At 41.1% G+C, this 20,918-nt stretch overlaps 1 protein-coding gene across 2 annotated transcripts in view; it reads left to right on the top strand.

The window, feature by feature from the left end:
• Nucleotides 1-20,918, top strand: part of Lama4 (laminin subunit alpha 4) — a 134,892-nt gene that overhangs the window by 103,606 nt on the left and 10,368 nt on the right. For both annotated transcript variants that reach the window (XM_027402141.2, XM_027402140.2), the window contains exons 24-34: nucleotides 243-374; nucleotides 2,095-2,237; nucleotides 4,841-4,979; nucleotides 5,392-5,529; nucleotides 8,407-8,540; nucleotides 9,375-9,539; nucleotides 10,383-10,530; nucleotides 15,073-15,260; nucleotides 17,332-17,521; nucleotides 19,182-19,337; nucleotides 20,139-20,298. In XM_027402141.2, the coding sequence (XP_027257942.1) occupies nucleotides 243-374; nucleotides 2,095-2,237; nucleotides 4,841-4,979; nucleotides 5,392-5,529; nucleotides 8,407-8,540; nucleotides 9,375-9,539; nucleotides 10,383-10,530; nucleotides 15,073-15,260; nucleotides 17,332-17,521; nucleotides 19,182-19,337; nucleotides 20,139-20,298 (1,693 nt within the window). The remainder of the gene's footprint in view (nucleotides 1-242; nucleotides 375-2,094; nucleotides 2,238-4,840; nucleotides 4,980-5,391; nucleotides 5,530-8,406; nucleotides 8,541-9,374; nucleotides 9,540-10,382; nucleotides 10,531-15,072; nucleotides 15,261-17,331; nucleotides 17,522-19,181; nucleotides 19,338-20,138; nucleotides 20,299-20,918) is intronic.

Here is a 20,918-nt window from a genome sequence, read left to right on the forward strand (position 1 = left end):
TAAAAACAAAAGAATATGCATATTTTAAATCTTACAAAATATTAGTGCATTTAGTAATATGTAAGAAATGAGTGCTGATGGGGACATAATTGTCATTTTACTTATTACAAGAATTTCATGGGACCAATCCTCAAGGAATTCCATTAATAAAGAATGTAAATATCATTTCTCAAATTCAGCTAAAACTCGACTCTGCTTTCATAACAGTGGATGCCCATCTTAGAGTTTCTTTCTCTCTACAGAGCATGTTTTTCAGCCTAGAAATGCGCAATGGCTATCTACATGTGTTCTATGACTTTGGATTCAGCAACGGCCCTATGCATCTTGAAGACACATTGAAAAAAGCCCAGATTAATGATGCAAAATACCATGAGGTACAGTCATTGTACTTTGGGTGGGTTTGGGGTTTGACACATAGACCAGGTGGCCAAATGCAGTAGGAAAGAGAGTAAATTAGTACATTCATAGTTGAAGAGCAATTGATGTGCCCCAGGAAAACACACATTGAAATTTCTAATGAAATAGTCACATTTCATTAAAAAGGGTTCATTGATCAAAAGTCTCTTGTTAATCTAAAATGATTCCATATAATGGCAGACCAACAAAATACTGCATGTGTGTGTTGAGCATGCTAGAATGCAGATACAGAGCCCTTATTACTTATTGAGACTCATTAATATAAGGTAAGGAGGTTATATAAATAAATAGAGAATTTTCTCATCAACTTGTTCTCTGGAATTAGAAATACCAGCGATTTTTCTCATGAAGAGGATCCCAAAAGCATGTCCATTAGTCTTAAACCACATTATAATCTATTGAAAACACTCTTCATCTACATCTTCAACTACTTTAATTTTGTAATTTAATAAGTTATATAAAAGTTGAACCCAAATGCAGTTGCTAGCAAGCTACTCTTCTCTTTCTAGTTCAATGCCCAGAAGCTGCCTAAGGATGTGTTTCAACAGAAGAACTCATCTGTTTGTCTGACTAGCATTTTGTAGATTCACCAGAACTGCTCACTGTCTTTTAAACAATAATTCCATATTTATTTATGTAAATCCAGTAATTCAAAAGAATGCAGAAATGGTACCCAAACTGACACCTTTGTAGCGTGCACTCTACAATTCAGAAAACACCTGCTTAAGCATATGGCAGTGCTGCCCAGGAGGTAGAGGGAATGGAAAATGAGGAGTTGCCCAATGTGTAGAAAGTTTTTATTATGGAAGATGAGTAAATTTTAGAGATCTTCTGAATAACATATAGCGCCATTACAAATACCAATTATTAGAATTTGTTGCTGGATATGTAGTTCAGTGGTGGAGCAGTGATAAGCTTGCTATTGTAAACGCTTGTGCAGGTATCGTCATACACATTCATGCACCCACATGAGACCTGGGATCCATTACCAGCACCACAAAAGAAAATAATTTTGGTTAAGAGGGTATATCTCATAATATGTGTGTTACACAGAGAGAGAGAGAGAGAGAGAGAGAGAGAGAGAGAGAGAGAGAGAGAGAGAGAGAGAGAGAGAGGGAGAAAGAGAGGGAGGGAGGGAGAGAGAGAAAGAGAGGGAGGGAGGGAGAGAGAGAGAGAGAGAGAGGGAGGGAGAGAGAGCCCACAAAGTATTAGATATTGTTAATTTGATTGGACTGGTGAAATAGTGGGTGTTTTCATATGTCCAAACTTAACAAATTGTATAACCTTTTTAAATATGTTCAGTTTTTTAATCAATGATGCCTTAACCATGCTTTTTCTTAGTTTTGTAAAGAAGGTAGATGCTTATAAGTTCTTTGCTCCTCAGGAGAGACAGCAGAAAACAAACAAACAAACAAACAAAAAATAACAGGAAAAATTTTGCCTGGGCCAGTTCCTCTCCCAAAAAGGAATCTTCCCCCAGGAAATATAAACTTCTCATTTATATGACATAAAAGCCATAGTTTTATATCTGTGAGTAAAAGGGAAAATTTATTCCCTATCTTGGGAACAAACAAGAACACAGGTGGTTAAAACCAGGATAGGATAAATAAAATACTTTAAAATTGTCTTTAAGAAACCTGACTGTTAAACAAGCTTACGATACATTCTTTCTTCCAGATCTCAATCATTTACCACAATGACAAGAAAATGATTTTGGTGGTTGACAGACGACATGTCAAGAGCATGGACAATGAAAAGAAGAAAATACCTTTCACAGACATCTACATTGGAGGTGCTCCCCAAGAAGTGTTACACTCCAGGTGAGCTCTTTTATTACATAACAAATAATAATGAATACTCAATACCCAGGAGAGGTCTGATGGCAGGGTTAAGGATCCTTGCTCACCACTTTTACACACCTGCACAGGTATAGACAAACATATCCATGGACCTGCAGGCCCCTACAGCCAGCCCTTTGACCTCCTTAAATCAGCATCTCATGTGTGTAATTTGCATATTTCATTAATATAACATTACTTTTAGAACACTGTCTCCTGCAGTGTTTCTCAAGAAGAGAAGAGTGTAACGTGTCATGTGAAGATGAAACAGCATGTGTACATTTACTTTTGATTTAGTCTTTGAACTTATTTTGAACTCTTCAGTAGTATCTGGCAATAGGTACATTCTTGAGGGTATACAAGAGGTGGTGGTTTGTGTGCACTGACACATGGTCCTGGTGTATTTGGAAAGTCAGCCCTTACTCTGTTTCTAATTCTTAGAAACGGAGCTGGAGAGATGGCTCCGTGGATAAGAGCACTGGCTGCTCTTCCAGAAAGCCTGGATTTGATTCCCCACACCCACATGGCCGCTCACAACCATCTGTAACTCCAGTTCCAAGGGGATCCAATACCCTCTTCTGGCCTCCATGAGCCACACACATGGTGCATAGACATACAGGCAAAATACCCATACATATGACATAGAAATAAATAAATCTCAAAATAAATAAGTCCACAGAAGCAGAGATCCTTGAAGCTTAAAAGCAACTTTGAGATAACCCTGTATAGTGGCTCTGTTAGAGTAACCTGGGAAGCTTTAGACACAAAGCCACTTACTTTCCTAAAGTTTTGACTGCTCTGAAGACAGGCCCCCGTGTTTAAAAGGAAACTAAACCCCATCTCAAATGAGAGCTGATGATGGGATCCACATGTCATCCAACATAAACACCCTTCTCTATTAGCATTCAAACTGCTGAGTAAATTTAGTGCTGTATGAATGATTACCTCAGAAGGCAATATACACATATATGTGTGTGTATATTAAGACTCCAATTGTTATAAAGTTCTCATTTACCGTGAGTTAAATCCTTTTTGTGTTGCAAAATATCAACTTAAAGAAGGCTTCCCAAGATTTTTGAAACCAAACACCCTCTTCAGGTCCTGTGGGACCTTTGACCACTATGTCTGCCTGCTAGGAAGCACACTCCCCTGAGCTGTGAGGGAAGAACACAGCAGAGCCATTCATCCTCAGCATAGTTAACCCACTGTGATCTGGCCCACACAAACTTAGCATTCATTCAGTAGCAACACGGCATGTTCTTGGGCGCCTCCTACATACAGAGCAAGTCAGGGACTAAGACCAGAGCACTGAACGAGAGCACCATCCCTGATCAGATATACGGTCTTATTTTCACTTTTTAATGAAACTGGATTTTTTCATGCAATATATTCTGATTCTAGTTTCTCTCCTCTACCTACTCCTCCCCACCTCCATTCCCATCCAGATCCACACCCTTTATGTCTCTTGTTAGAAAACAGTTCTAACAGGCTTCTAAGGAATAACAATAAAATAAAAAGTTAAAACCAAAACAAATCAGAATAGGACAAAACAACCAAACAAGAAAAAGAACCAAATAAAAAACACAAGAAACACATATAGATGCAGATACACATGTTGGCACACACAGGAATCCCCTAAAAATCACACAGTAGGAAACCATGATACATACACACAAGCATCTGTAAAGGTTTTTGTTTGTTTTGCTTTGCTTTGTTTTTGAGTGCCCTGACTTAACATTATGGAGCAAAGGATCTCCAAAGATGTTGTTGAATTAATTTTGTGTTGTCCATCTACTCCTGGATGTGGGGCCTTCCCTTAATAGTGGTCTGTTTCTTCAGTGGGACTCATTTGAAGAAAACTAATTTTCACTTGCAAGTGGCTGTCAACTGGAGATAGCTTCCAGGTTAGGGGTGGGGGCTTGTGCTCATGTCTCCTTTCAGCTCTAGGAACCCATCTGGTGTAGACCTCCATAGGCCCTGGGACTCAGCAGTCTGACATTCTCTAAGACCCACCTCTAGCTTTCCTTCATTAGAATATGCTACAAATGAGGTCAAACCCATTAGTAGATGTCTGAAAACCCAAATTCAAATCCTAACTTGGTAGTTACGATGTAAGAGAATAACTTGCTTTTCTAATTTCTATAAAATTTCCAATAGCAGGGTACTTATTTATCTGTAAGACATCGATTCAGTCTCAAGACTCTATTAAAAATACCAGCATTTCCATCTTAATTGTTATAAAGATAGCAATTGATACTCTAAAATTCTTTGAAAACTATAAAGAAGTAACGAGTTGTCTTGACTTGGAGCAAAGTCTACTACACACAAAGATTTGGCACAGCTGTATGCATATGAGAAAAAGCATGAAACTAGGTTTTAAAGTGACTGTGCTTGTAAGTAAGCACAGCTCTGAGATTTGTATGTATGTATATGTATATGTTTATGTGTATGTGTGTGTATGTGTATGTGTATGTGTATGTATGTATGTGTGTATATATATGTGTATGTATACATATATGTATATGTTTATGTATATGCAAATCATCAACACCGCTGAGCCAGTGAAGACTGTTTTTCTTTTCCAGGACCCTAAGAGCACATCTTCCCCTAGATATCAACTTCAGGGGATGCATGAAGGGTTTCCAGTTCCAAAAGAAAGATTTCAATTTATTGGAACAGACAGAAACCCTAGGCGTTGGTTATGGATGCCCAGAAGACTCCCTGGTAAGTACCATTCCGTCGAGAGCTTTATCTTGGGTAAACATAGCGCTTTCTATAGCTAGATCAATCCTTTGATGCTTCTCCGGGTTCCTCTCTGCTGCCAGGAGAAAGAAACTCATTAAACTAGACGGGCTTGTGGGACTCTCCTGTCACCTGTGCAGCTGCTCCAGTTTCCAGTGGATGTCGGGCATCCAAAGCCCAGAGAGGCTGCTCAAATGCTATTGGTCACTCGGGTGTGAGAAATGGGAAAGCTGAAACCCAGCTGCAATAGGAACACAGAAGGAAAGCTAGCAAGCCTGAATTACAGCAAACAAACACAACCTGCTTACACAGCAGGCAAGGCTCTTTGTATGTGAAAACTGGCATAAAGGTTCCATAATTACCAAAAACACTATGTTTACCTTTTTTCATACAGATATCTCGCAGAGCATACTTCAATGGGCAGAGTTTTATTGCTTCAACTCAGAAAATATCTTTCTTTGATGGCTTCGAAGGAGGTTTCAATTTCCGAACATTACAGCCAAATGGGTTACTGTTCTACTATGCTTCAGGGGTAAGTACTTTGAGTAGCTGTTTTGTCTATCAGAAACAAGTTTTATGTGTGTTAACAGTGGATTTTGATTCAGATTTTGACTCACAAATACACAGAGACTCTCAGATGTTAAATATGCAATACATATATTTTAACTATAATGTCTTATTAATTCTTTGAGAATGTTATACAATCCATTTGAACATAGTCACACATACACACACACACACACACACACACACACACACACACACACGTTCCTTCCCCTAACTCCTCTTGCCTCATCCCACCTCCCTCCCCACCCCCAACTGGTGTCTTCTTTTTAATATATATAAAACCACCCATGTACTCCTGGGTATAAGGAACATTGTTGACCTACCAGAGGCCATACCATGAAAGAAAACTGACTTCCTCCTGGAGAAGCCATCAACAGACCACACCTCGCAGTTGGGATGCGGTTCACAAATTCCTTCCTCTCATGCTAGAATGTTGACTGGCTTGATGTTTCACAGGTCCTTTTCAGACAATCTCAGGTGCCATGAGCTCATGAGTGTAGATGACACTTTGATTCCAGACTTCCCAAACCTCTGGCTCCTACAGTCTTTATACTCCCTCTCTATAACAATAAGTCTTTCCACCAAGCACCCATGCCCCACTGCCACTGTGTGAGTCCAAGTAACACACAGAGACATATTAAGTACAATGCTGCTGGCCAATGTAATATCTGTTCATTTCTACTAATTTCAAAAAACATAGAAGCTACCAGATCTATTTAATTATTATTTAATGTCTTTATAAGGAAGAATATTACCATATATCACAAATTCCTTTTTTACCATTTTGAGAGCAATATTTCAATGTACTAGATCTCCTTCCTATTCATGTGTATTTTGTCTTAAACATTTTAGGATATTGCTTTATGAAAGAAGCCACATATATCCACAAGCTGCCAAAAGCATCCATGTCACTGTAATAACAATAGCTTCTGCATACAAAAACAAACACATTTGTGATTTAATTTATAAACTAGAAAGAAGTTACACTCTTGTTTGCCTTTGGATTTACAACAGAATACTCAAGCTCAGCTTACAAAGTTATGTCAAAAATAAAGGGCAGGGTGTGTGGCTCAGTGATAGAGAGCTGCCCTAACATGTGGAGCCCTGATTCAGTCTTCATTGCTGTGAAAATAAGATCTGTAGGTTTGGCAAAGCTAAGATTCAGCTGATACAACTCTGACTATATTATAATTCTTGAAAGCAAATTTTGCTTTTTGTAGTTATCTGTATCTGTCATATTTTTAAAATGTATTTCTTATGCTTGTGTATATTGGGAGAGTTAACGTGTGCATGTATACACATGTACTTGTGCATGTTGAGGCCAGAGGACAACCTCAGGCGTCATTCTTTCTCAAGTGCCATCCACCTTGGGCTTGTTTTGTTTTTGAGAAGGAGTTTCTCACCGGCAATGTGACCAGTGAGCCCCATAAATCTACCAGTCTCCATTTCCCCAGGGCTGGGGTCACAAGTGTGTGCCACCATGCGTGCCCAGCTCTTCGCATGGTTCTGGGGATCAAATGGGGTCCTCATGCTTGTACAACAAGCTCCTTGTAGACTGCTGTATCCCCAGCTCTGTCACTTGTGCTTTCAATGGAATTGAAGTCAATAGCATCTGGGAGAATTTACAGAAAGTGTTTTGTAGAACTTTTACCCTCAAAGCTTGGCTCCAATTAGCCTGGTTCACTAAATAATTTGCTGTCACAGTCAACTGTTTTTGTATGCAGTTCGTAGACCTTGTGGACTGAGAGCTGACTTTAGAAGTTGGTGTATATGTAAGGAAAGGGAAACAACATTATCATCTACCACTATTTTAAAATAAGCAGCAAGCACATTCAGAAAAGAAATAATTTCTGCTTATTGAAAGGCCTCTTCTATCTCAATGTATCAAATATGTGAAGTGTTTAAAAACCATACTAGTGAATTAACTCCAGCCTCTTCAACTATCCTCCAGGAGGCTGACATGTTCTCTTTCAAAGGGGTACATAAGACTGCTATTGTAGACATGCTTAGGTTAGGAAAGTCATTGAGACTAAGCCATCTCTTGGCATGACGTAACCACCAAATCAGTTCAAAATATAGGAGTACCTTTTTTTCCCATTGAAATGTGTGTGTGTGTGTGTGTGTGTGTGTGTGTGTGTGTGTGTGTGTGTGTGTGTGTGTGTGTGTTGGTGTGGTGTGTGTGTGTGTGTGTGTGTGTGTGTGTGAGAGAGAGAGAGAGAGAGAGAGAGAGAGACAGACAGACAGACAGACAGACAGACAGACAGACAGACAGACAGACTACAAGTATATCCCTACCATGTGTTGAGGTCAAAGCACAACTCTTAGGCCTCAGTTCTCACCTTCCTCACCTCGTTTTGAGGCAGCAGGTTCTCTCTCTCTCTCTCTCTCTCTCTCTCTCTCTCTCTCTCTCTCTCTCTCTCTCTCTCTCTCTCACACACACACACACACACACACACACACACACACACACCCTCTTGCCTCTTCCATGTGTACGCCAGCTCTGCAATGCTCCTACCTACGTTTCCCATCTCCCTAACCTAGTACTGCATTGCAGAAGCATGCTCCTGGATCTGGTTTTTACACGGATTTTGAGGTTCTAAATTCAGGTCATCAGGCTTTCAGGGCAAGCACTTTTACCTACTGAGTCAGCCCTGAACCATGTCTACTTTCATGAGCAGCATTAACATAGGCAAAAGTGTTTCGTCATTGCTAGTCACAGAAATCATCCTACTGGCAAATTTTCTGCACACATGTGTTCCTTTCAGTAATACCATCAGGTGGGTTTTGAAACCACGTTTTCCAGCCTCAGATGCCTACTTCAATACATGTGCTTGCATTTCAGTCTGACGTGTTTTCCATTTCACTGGACAATGGGACTGTCGTCATGGATGTAAAGGGCACAAAAGTTAAGTCAGCAGACAAGCAGTACCATGATGGTCTATCGCACTTCGTCATTGCCTCCATCTCACCCATAAGGTATAGCTCCTCGCTCCCTGTACTTCCCACCAGGATCTTAATTTGCAGGGTGTGCTTCTGTCACACCTGCTGTGGCTCCTAGGCCATGTCATTGCTTTTCTAGTGTTCTCATTTTCAAGAGATACCAAAGAAACCATCAGAAACTTGATTAACAAATGCAGACTCTTTGGTTGGGGAGGGGGTGTCAATAAAAAGGTCAGTTTTCATCTCTGCGCTGGCGGCACACACTGCCGGTGTGTACTTATGCTACTTGGTGAATAGAGCATGGCTTGTTGCACATAGAAGAGGTTCAGCAAATACTGGTTGTGTTTAGATTTTGAATCTAAACAGTAAAGGATGTTACATTTATGACCGCATTTTAAAAGTGCTAACTTCATCTTTAAAATATATATATTACTGAATTTCTTTCTCATAAAACAAAATGTTTTGAAATGAGACATAAACCTCTGTTGAAGACTGCTGTTGCCCTGTCTCCCTGTATAGAACATCCCCATCAAAAGTAAATGGTGGTGCAGTTTCTGCACACTCTGTTTCTAATGATTAACCCCAGTGTGCTGTGCAATGAAACTGGCCTTGAATAAATGTGATGACTGCCAGCAGTGTGCTCTGATTCTCCCTAAAAAGCCTCTCACCATGGAAATTTCAATTCCAACCTCTGTTTGAAGAGCCCTTCTTGCACACAGGTGTATTTAGCCATTTCCTCCTGGGCCTCCTGAGGAATCTGTCTTTTCATTAAGGAGAAGTTCATTTCCACCCCATGAGAAAACCTGCCTGTCTGGTGAAAAGCAGTGTTTGGGAAAAATGTGCTGTATGTAAAGACTCTTTCCCTTGCAGATATGAACTGGTAGTAGACAAAAGCCAACTCGGGAGCAAGAATCCTGCAAAAGCAAAAGCGGAACAGCCTCAAACAAGTGAGAAGAAGTTCTATTTTGGTGGCTCACCCATCAGTCCCCAATATGCTAATTTCACCGGATGCATAAGCAATGCCTACTTTACCAGGTATACTATTTTTTATTGGCGAATGTGCCTAATTGATAGCAATGAATACAGTAGTGAAATGTTTACATTAGTAAAATTGATAATTATGAAATTTAAAATCCTTAGCAGATAGTAATTAAAAGTTCCTGTGCTTGAGCAACTGACTTACTTGGGATTGTTAAGTCTCTTGCCCTTTAATTCCTGTATTGCTATACTAAGCAAGCCTTCACTTCTTCACCTGCAAAACACAGATAACAAGGGTGCCTGCTTGGTAGGCTTGTCACAAATTTATGAGACAGTATATATTAAGGTGCCTTGTATAGTACCTGGTATATAACAAGCTATATAAATATGATACAATTATTTTGTGCTGCATTTTAATAATAAACTACAGATAAGCATACCAAAATCCTTGTTCAAAGATTAAGGCCTTCTTAATTTAATGCCTGACTTTAAACAAAGCCCCTGATCTAAGTCCTTAAGAGAGACTGTGGAGATACACGAACAAGCAAAAGAGACGCTAAACACAGGCAAAGAAACACAGGCATGGCCCGAATCATCCAGAGGACAAGGGAAAAGCCATCTGTCAGTCTGCCATCTGTCAGTCTGAATGTGGAATGCCAGAAAGTATTGTCAGTTGACTGAATGATATCTGTAGGATTCGTGTTAAGACAGACAAGGGTCTAACACACAAACTCTGATGTACACACACACACACACACACACACACACACACACACATACACACACACACTCACACACACACACACTCAGACATTTCCACCACCATGGATGTCTGCCACAGTTTTCATTGTGTGCTTATGGATGAGCATTTTCGGGTGACCTTCCCTCTGACGCATACAGGTTGGACAGAGATGTGGAAGTAGAAGATTTCCAGAGATACTCTGAAAAGGTCCACACTTCACTTTATGAGTGTCCCATTGAGTCGGCGCCATTGCTCCTCCTTCACAAGAAAGGACGAAATTCCTCAAAGCCTAAATCAAATAAACAGGTAACAGCTAACACTGTGGAATTCACCGTTGCCCCGGTGCTCTGCACTTACAGCTGAGACACCATCGCTTTGTAGAGCCTGCTCTCACTGACACGTGTGCCCACCTGAAAGAGGTTTCTCGCAGCATCAGAAGCCCCAGCTTCTGATCATGCTGCATGGGCTTGCCCTCAGATGTTTAATCCTACTTCTAGTGGCTTTTCATTAAAGGTGATCAACTATCGCTGCTCTTAACAGTGTGTGTGTGTGTGTGTGTGTGTGTGTGTGTGTGTGTGTGTGTGTGTGTGTGTGCATGCGCACGCGTGGGCGCACACAAGAGCACTCATGTTTAGTGTTTAGCACTATAGCGATCTACTATAATCTACTTTCAGGAATAATTTTGAGCCTTTGTCATAGTCATGAAAATCATTAAAGTTTATTTTTCCTTCTCGACGTTTGTGTTCCTCTCCCTCCATGCACAGGTGGATATGAACTGCTCCTTTGATAAACACTGAGCTGTAAAGTTTCATCTCTGACCACTGTTGCTCTGATTTTCTCATGCACTGTTATTTTGTTCTGTGACAAATGAAAGCCCCAGTTCATCCCCATTCTCTCAGTCTAATACTCCTTATCTCCTTCTTGGTGCAGTTTTAGCAATAATCTGTCTATGTTCCTGCTACTGCAACAGCTTCCAAACAGGGCTCCTTGCTTCTACTTTGTCCCCTTACCATCTGTTCTTGACACGGTATCCAGACCCTCACGTATGTAAAAACCATACCAGGCACTCCTCTAACCAAAGTGCCTCCATCGCCAGTGCACTCAGAGGAAAAGCCCAAGTTCCTCCAGTTCCCGATAGGTCCTGTGTGACCAACACCCTTTCACTCTGCCCATCTCTTTCACTTGCTTGCCTCACTGACTCCCCACCCCACCAGCCCATTACCAAAACTGGCAGCATCAGCCCCCACCTTAAAAATCTTTATTCAGTGTCTCCATTTCCACTCTTTTCTCAGCTATTTGCACAATTTTTCCTCTGCCCCGCTGTAGGAACCTCTCATCTACGCAGTGAGACCTACCCAGGCTGCCTATTCAGTACCACAGCCTACCTATCTGCTATCCATATTTTTGCCTACCAGTACTATCCATATTTTTGCCATTTTTGGTTGTTTCTTTTCCCATACAGGATAAAGTATAACTACAAAGCTTCATGTAGTTTATGAAGATGTGTCTTCAATAGCTACCAAGAAAACCTTGCCACCTCTGTTTTAAATGTATGTATGTATGTATGTATGTATGTATGTATGTATGTATGTATGTATGTTTATTTGTTTGAGGCATGGTTTCTCTATGTAGCCCTGACTGACCTTGGACTCACAGAGATCTGCCTGCCTCTTCTTACCAAAAGTGCTGAGATTAAAGGCATGTGCCACCACACCCAGCCCTGGTTTGAATTTTCATCAAGGCTGCATTAAAGGGTTTGGATTATAATTATTTATTTTCACAGTCACTTCCTCTGAATGCACAACTGAATAAATTTTTAGATTAGATTCCAAGAGATAGAATTACTGGATTAAGACAAATCATGTTTCCAAAGAGGTAGAACTGATTTTGTATTTCCCCATAGGTCCTTGAGAATACATGTCTTTAAAAACTATGTTCCAGGCTTAAAGTTATTTCAGAGTTTTAAGATATGCTTTAAGATGAACTGGGAAATTTTCATTTATAGAGTCCACTGTGGGTATCTGGCCAACGACTTTTTTCTGAGAACTGACTCCCTACCCACCCTGTAGGTCCTGTGACACCAACATCCCTGGATATAGGCAATCAGACCAGTATGTAGCTCCTGAACTGAGCAGGACTAGGAAATCCTCCTCCCTGGGAAGGAACCCAGAGCCTGTGCTAGCTACAAATCCTGTAAGACTTTGAGCACTGTGTCAGCCGTGTACACAGAAAGGAGCCTTCTAGAAAGAATAAAAGCCAGAAGAGAAGATTCTGTCCAGTCCCCCGCTTCCTGTTTAGGACCCCACTCTGCTATGTCCTCTCTTGGACTGCATGAGAAATCCCCTTGTCCTGATCACAATTGCCTCCTTTCTCTTTGCTGTTATTCGGCTCACATAAAATGGTGATGAATTAAAGTTGACACCACTAGTATGATTGTAACTTATACTCTCAAAGAAAGAAATCACCCTGGCAAAGTCTTACAAAGTTCCCCGAGAATTCCCACACATGTGCCCACTGAGACAGAGAGCTGAATGTCTTCATTGTATAGCAGTAAGTAATTCAGTTATAACTGGTCATTTCATCATTATCAAGAACATATATGCCAGAAAATTTAGAGTATTTGGTTGTCAGACAGGAAGATATTAGAGGTCATTCAGTTTTGCAGCAGAGAAGAAATACCAAACTCTTCTAGCCATTCTATAAAGCCCCCACTGACACAGAGAAAGGCTGGTCAGTTGATGCAGTCATGGTCCATGTAGTCCTATGCTTGCTCAGCCTGGGAGTCCAGTTTAGTTCTTTAACTGATTGTGAAGGAGTGAGATCACTTCTTCCACTAAAACAGGAGGAACTGGGGGAAATCCATAACTCCTAACCCCTTTCATTTTCCAAGCCTTATGCAAAGCATCTCTTTCAGGCCCTCCTCGGTGAGACAAGCAGGCTAAGGTTCTGACAAGTCCAGAATATAGCTAGGGCTTGGGAGAAACTTCTTAATCTGTATTAGAAACTCTCCGCAGCCTCACTTCTGGTCATTCTTGGCTAATTACCATAAGACTATGATAATTATGTGTAGGTCAGAGTGTGGACCCCAAACTAAAGATAATTATGTGAGTTTCCTCCATCAGAAGGGAAGCCTTGCCTCCAGCAGCGAGTCACTGGATCCTGTGAACACTGTGAGGGAAGGAGGGAGAAGCTGGAATCTGCTAGGCTTTCCTTTAGGACACTGTTCGTCTTTGAGCCCCCATCTCCCTTTCTCCAACTCTGCCCCCACTGTGAGACTGACTCCACTGCCAGACTCCTTGGAAGAGGAGCTGTCCTGGGACCAGCCCTGGTACAGCCATCTGCCCTCAATTAGCCTCGCACCACACCTGGGTTCCGAGGACAGTTGCAGAAAGAGCACTGAGTCTTTTATAAGTTTCTTTACTCATGAGATTAAGAGTTATATGCTACTCTTTAAATCAGCGTGGAGTTTCCAGAAACCCTGCACCCTTTGTTCTGCTGGTAGAAAACCTTTAGATTCGCAGAACAACCTTGGAGTTGTTTGTTTGTTTGCTTGTTTAAATGTGTGTAGGTCTGACATTTCAGCAGGAGTTCAGGAGAGGGGAAATGATACTGAACATCTTGCCAGGCTCTCCCTGATGCCAAACTTTTCTCCTGCCAGCATCCTGAATGGATCAGATCCAGCCACTCCCTGCTTTAAAACCTGTGTGGCTCCTCATTGCCTAAAAGCAAAACTCTACCTCCAGCTCATCTAAAGACCTTTCTCTCTGTCACCACCCCGATGCCCAGTTTCTTTTTATAGACCTGTTTCTCTAAACTGGTTATCACAGTCATCTCTCACCTTTCTAGTCCCCACCACATAGCACCCACAGAATGCCTACCATCCAGCACCCCCATTGATTTATTTCATCCCCACCTCTACCTGTCCAATAAATGTTTGCTTGAGTAGTGAATAAATTATTACTTACTTGATTTTGTTTATGCTTTTACTTTGCCTCAGAAATAAACACTAAATAATCATTAAGTATTAGCCAATAGGTTCACAACACTGCATTGTAGCACCAGAAGGACAATTTGAAAGGCACAACAAATCATCAAAAGAAAGAACTATATTTTATAATGCTGTTCTATAGTGATTCTGTCACACAAAATTTCTTTATATAGCCTGTCGCCAAAAAATAGCCTTAAATATTTTCAAGATTTTTTAAGATTTATTTATTTTATATGTATGAGTCTGACTGCATGCATGTCTGTGTACCATGTACATATCTGGTGCCCCAGGAGATCAGAAGAAGTCATCAGATCTCTTGGAACTGGAGCTAATGACTGCTGTGAGCTGCCGTGTGGGTACTGGGCACCAAATCCAGGGCTTCTGGAAGTAAAACCAGTGCTCTCAACCACTAACCCATCTCTCCAGCCCCAATATCTTAACTTTTTACACAGCATATATAAATAATACTGTGTGTTAATGTGACATCGCAGCTATGTGAAAATTTTATTGGTTGATTCTCTCAAGGTTATTTTATTGCGAACTTTTCCCTTGACCACTATTATTTAAGATATGCATTTAGTTTGAGTGACAGGGCAGTTATCTCTAAAGCTGTGCTTGCATGCTGTTTTACAATCACAGACTAGAACTCTGGGTCTGCTGACATGCTGTGTGGTTACTGGTTGCTGTCGCTTGTTTATAGTGCTAGAAGGAAAAATAGCCTGCTATTTCATGAATAGAAAACTCACCAGAAATAGCCAGTTGGCTAATTTTGTATTCTTATTAAAGATAAAGACATTGCATTTTAAATTTTGTTGCTAGTTGCAACACTTTCATCTCTCCATTTCACTTGTTTCCTACAGGGAGAGAAAAATAAGGATGAACCTTCGTGGGATCCTGTTGGCCTGAAGTTTCTAGAAAGGAAGACTCACAGAGACTCTCAGTGCCACCTCACCAACAGCCCCAGAACGATAGAACATGCCTATCAATATGGAGGCACAGCCAACAGCCGCCAAGAGTTTGAGCACGTGCAAGAAGATTTTGGTGAAAAGTAAAGGAGTGCATTGTCCTTCTAGAAGCTTCATGCCATGCTCCATCCTTGTTTGTCATGGGGCACCTTTCTTCTACCTTCCCTTTCTTTCCTTTCTATGTCTTCTTAATTCTGGTGTGTGTGTGTGTGTGTGTGTGTGTGTGTGTAACTATATACTAAACAACACATGATTCCTGCTTTCATGAAATTGTGCTCACACTTTCTCTCCAAGTGGACAGCACATAAAATAGCATTCTTAGATTTACCAAGGTTGCCCAAAGAAGAGGCATCTTAACCACAGGCAGTGCCAAATGGCCCATCAGCTGACTTAATACCACCTTCCCTCTCCCACATAAATTGCATTCAGATTATGAATAAGAATGTGCCCAAACTTCTAGAGATCAAGAGACACAAAAAATGCACTGTTCCTGCACATCTGCGGCCCTCCAGCTGCCTCACACACTGTTACTTATGACTCCGTGTTATTTTTTTAAGATTTTATTTATTTATTATGTATACACCATTCTGCTTCCACGTATATCTCACACCAGAAGAGGGCACCAGATCTCATAACAGATGGTTGTGAGCCACCATGTGGTTGCTGGGAATTGAACTCAGGACCTCTGGAAGAGCAGTCAGTGCTCTTAAACTCTGAGCCATCTCTCCAGCCCAACTCCGTGTTATTAAGGATTCATTTTCATAATGTTTATGTACCCAACAGGCAGAATCCATGTTTTCCTATTCTTCACGAAGGAGTCTTAATAAGCATGTCTTACCCACACTTGGAGCTAAAGTTCTAGGCAGGTTTCTTCACACACACACACATTTCCACAACACCCCCACCCCATGTCTGTTTTTGACATGTGATATTTGCCTATAGAATAGACTCTATACTCTTCCACTGGGAGGGACCTTTGTCTGTGATTTATGTAGTATATGAGCAATATTTCTGTGAAATTGTCTCTATGCATGTTAATTACTCGTGGCTACTTAGTCTCAGAGATAAGTTAACATGTTTGTTTTTGGTGTTTCCTGATTTTCTTAGATAGGATTCTCTAGAGCAGTGGTTCTCAACCTGTGGGTCAAGACCCTTTGAGGGTAGAAGGACCCTTTCACAGGGGTCACCAAGACAGTCAAAAAACAGATGCTTACATTATGATTCATAACAGTAGCAAAATTACAGTTATGAAGTACCAACAAAAATAATCTTACGGTTTGGAGGTCACACAACTGAGGAACTGTATTACAGGGTCACAGCATTAAGAGTGTTGAGAACCACTGATTGAACGAACCAGAACTGATAGGATGAATACATATGGATAAGAAGAGGATTTGTTAGAGTGACTTACAGGCTGTGGTCTGGCTAGTAAAATAATGGCTGTCTCCCAACAGAAAGGCACAGAACCCAGTAATTGTCCCAGCCATGAGGCTAATTGTCTCAGTGGTCTTTGATCTATGTCACAGTCCCAAAGAAGTAGGCTCTCATATCAACAAAGGAAGACCTCAGCAGCAGGGTAGATGATGAACTTTCCAGGAAAACTGAGGGCAAGCAAACAAACAAAAGCTTCCTTCTTGCATGTCTCGTTGTATCAGCAGCCTCCAGAAGGGGTGGCCCAGATTTATGGTTTAAATGACCTCGAAAGATCCAGATTTGTGGTGGGTCTTCCCATCTCAAATAATCCAGTTAAGAAAAATCCCTCACAGGTGCACCCAGGTGCTTGGGTTTTAGTTCATTCCAGACATAGTCAAATTGACAACCAAGATTAGCCATCACACTAATTTTCAAAGCAAGACACCATAAGGTCCACAAACAAGACAAGACTTTGTTAAACGTGTAACAGACCTCTAGAGAAAAGTAAAGATGTACGTGCATGGGGTCCCCTGGGCCTGAAGCTTCTACAATAGACCTAGAAAGAGTTTGCAGTTTTGAAGTAACCATGCCTACCCGATAAATTTATCAGTCAGGGACAATTAGAATGAAGCTCTTTGGACTAGATAGAATGGCAGTTCTGTCTTGGACTGTATTACTTTGAAACTTCATTTTAAAATATTATTCTGAGTCTCACTTTACATATGGTGGCTTCTCTTACAGATCTCAGTTTTCCATTCGTCTGAAAACCCGTTCCTCACATGGGATGATTTTCTATGTCTCAGATCAGGAAGAGAATGATTTCATGACTCTGTTCCTGGCTCATGGCCGCTTGGTCTTCATGTTTAATGTTGGTCACAAGAAACTGAAGATTAGGAGCCAGGAGAAATACAATGATGGACTATGGCATGATGTAAGTCAAGTGTAGAGAATAGCATGGTCAGCACATATTGGTCATTGCCCCCTGGAGATTAGGTCTGATTCCATACTACTGGCCTGATAGGAATGGCCATGTTCAGATTCTGCAGCTGCGTTCACCCAGAGTTCAATTTTAAGAATTTATTAATTCCTTATTTTAAAAGTCTTGAATTGTATGTTTAGATAATCACAGGCTAATTGTAATTATTTTAACCAAAGTCCCAGAAATCAGCATGAGCTAAAGTTTGGTTTCTAATCAATTTTTTTTCTTTTTTGCCCACTCACCAGTAGGCTAGGTTCATAATTTTTGAGAACTATCGCTGTATTTCTTTCCAAAAGTAATCTATGGGAGATATGAAGTGATTAAACCACTTGGAAGACAAGCTCTTCCAATGGGGAGTACTTAATACTGGAGGTAGCCAGTAGGTGTGGAATGGCAGGATTACACCATACAGTTAACTGTAGGATGTGGCTGGCTGTAGAAGGACTTTTCTTTGGGCCACCAGCTCACAAATAATGACATGGAGACTTATTATTAATTACAAAAGCTTGGCCTTAGCTTAGGCTTGTTCCTAACTAGTTCTTATAACTTAAATTAACACATATTTTTTAATCTATGTTCTGTTGGGTGGCTCGTTACCTCATTTCTCCATACTGTCCATCCTGCTTCTTCCGAGCAGGCTGGAGACACCTCTTTCTTCCTCCCAGAGATCTCTCTCTGCCCGAAAGTCCCGCCTATCTCTCCTACTTAGCCATTGGTTGTTCAACATTTTATCACACCAATCACAGCAATACACTTTACACAGTGTACGAATATCCCACAATAGCTGGTCAGCTCGGAGCAGCTTCCTAAAGAACCCTACTAAGGATAGTGGTGGCTCACACCTTTAATCCCAGCGCTCTGGTGACAGAGACAGGTGGATCTCTGTGAGTTCGAGACCATCCTGGTCTACAAGAGCTAGTTCCAGGTACAGCCTCCAAAGCCACAGGGAAACTCTGTCTCAAAAAAACAAAACAAGGGCTGGAGAGATGGCTCAGAGGTTAAGAGCACCGACTGCTCTTCCAGAGGTCCTGAGTTCAATTCCCAGCAACCACATGGTGGCTCAAAACCATCTGTTATGAGATCTGGTGCCCTCTTCTGGTGTGCAGATATACATGGAAGCAGAATGTTGTATACATAATAAATAAAATCTTTTTTTAAAAATTAAAAAAACAAACTAACTAACTAAAAACAAGAACTCTGCCAATAATATAATCTGTACTCAGAGACAAAACCTATAGATTTAAGTCATTCAATCTAGAGATAAGAAAACAAGAAACTATTTGCTCTAACACATGAAGTGGTAAACCCAAGGAGGGAGCCAGAAAAAAAAGTCAGAATTCATGAAGTAAGGAAGCCTAGAGATAGTTCATAATAAAGACATCTGCTCTGGGACCAAGAATCAGGAATAAAGTTTCTGGCACTCCAAGAACAAGAGAGCCAAAAGCCCACTAAGAGGAATCAAGAAGGCTGAAACCTTCAGAGATGGGTTCACATTTTTTAATAACTTTCTGTACCTTCCCACAGCATTGCAATACCAGGGTTAGGAGGGTAGACAAACCAATCTTCCCAGTCTGCAGCCATCGCTAAACCAGGCTATTCGCTCTCTATCCAGGTGATATTTATTCGGGAAAGGAGCAGTGGCAGAATGGTCATTGACGGTCTACGAGTCCTGGAAGAAAGCCTTCCTCCAAGTGGGGCTGCTTGGAAAATCAAGGGTCCCATTTATTTGGGAGGAGTGGCTCCTGGAAGGGCTGTGAAAAACATTCAGGTAAGACTTGCCAGCTGTGGCAAGACTGAGTCACTGACCCTTGAACCGGAGACCACTGATCCGGTGTCCTCATTTCAGAGTAGGAAGCTAGCAAAAGTAAAGGGGGTTTGCAGGAGAAGCATCCAGGCTGTCCCATGAGCTTCCTGTCTGCCCTGGGGCATTACAAAGTCAGCTGTCACCTTTTAATTTTAAAATAGAAGATGAAGGAAGCTTGGTAGGTCATGAAACATGTCTCCAGGGCATCTCGTTAGTTCTGCAAGTGCCTATAATTTTGATGTAAAGCCAAGCCAAGACCAGAGAACAAGTGATTCCACTATATCACTGAGTGGGAAAAAAAACAAAACAGAAAAACCCTTCAGCTCATTTAAATTCAGTTCCATTTTTTTCTTTCTCATACAATTTTTAAATATGCAAGGAATGTGGTTATAAGTGGAAGAATTGAGAATATAAGAAACTTTTTTGTGAGTTGAATTGTAACCGTTGCATGCTTTTAAAACAATTCTCAGCGAAAGGAAGGTATCAAAGGATTTAATTTATCTTAGACACAAACATAGATCTGATTATTTTGTCACAGCCTGTGGAAACATTTCCATTGCTTACTTATTACACGCTGATGTTACGAGATACAAAATTCCAGCTTCAATGAGTTAGTTAAAAGTTAATTACCTGGAACAATATCGATCATTGGAAAAGCTAAAATGAACAAGGAGTGTCTCTTCCTCTCAAGACTCAGGGGTTTGCTTTCCCATGGTGCATCTAGCACTGGGCAAGGGGATTTTAAATAACCTCTTCTTCTTTCAGATTAACTCCGTGTACAGTTTCAGTGGCTGCCTTGGCAATCTGCAGCTTAATGGTGCCTCCATCACCTCTGCCTCTCAAACATTTAGCGTGACCCCGTGCTTTGAAGGGCCAATGGAAACAGGAACGTACTTTTCAACAGAGGGAGGCTACGTGGTTCTAGGTAATGTGACTGCTCTGGTGTGATAATGGTTGGCCCCGCCTAAACTCCAACTAAAGCTTGCTCCTCAGTGCAACACATCCAGAATGGGGGCCTGTGAGAGGTATTTCAGTCATCAGAAAGATTTATGCTTTTCCGTGTGAGAGAGCACTCCCTCTCTGAAGACTGTGCTGTTCACCATCAGAGTGAGTTGTTATAAAGAAACCCTGGTCCCTCTCCTCTCTTTCCACACACCCTAAGGGCCTCAACAGATGCTGCTACCACAGTCCTCTACTTCCCAGCCTCTGGGACTATAGGCTGAACAAACCTCCTTTCTTTATAAATCAACCAGTAGCAACCCTGTTACAGCAACGTAACAGATAAAGACAATGTCTGCCAAAAGCGTGAATCCTGAGATGCTCTCTTCCTGGAGATACTTGACAGGGAGTTTTAAGCTAAAGTTAAAATTTAATAATGCCAACCTTGTCCCTGTAATGTCCCTTACCTCTGTAAGGTCCCTCATCCCTGTCCCTCTTTCTCAGGGACCACTGTTATCCCCTCTACTATTTCAAACCAAATATCCAGCACCAATCCTTGTTGCTTGCATCAGCCAAACTTCTGGGTGCAGATCATCTTGATGCAGA

The sequence above is a fragment of the Cricetulus griseus genome, chromosome 2, assembly GCF_003668045.3.
Source record: "Cricetulus griseus strain 17A/GY chromosome 2, alternate assembly CriGri-PICRH-1.0, whole genome shotgun sequence".
Taxonomy (NCBI): Eukaryota; Metazoa; Chordata; class Mammalia; order Rodentia; family Cricetidae; genus Cricetulus; species Cricetulus griseus.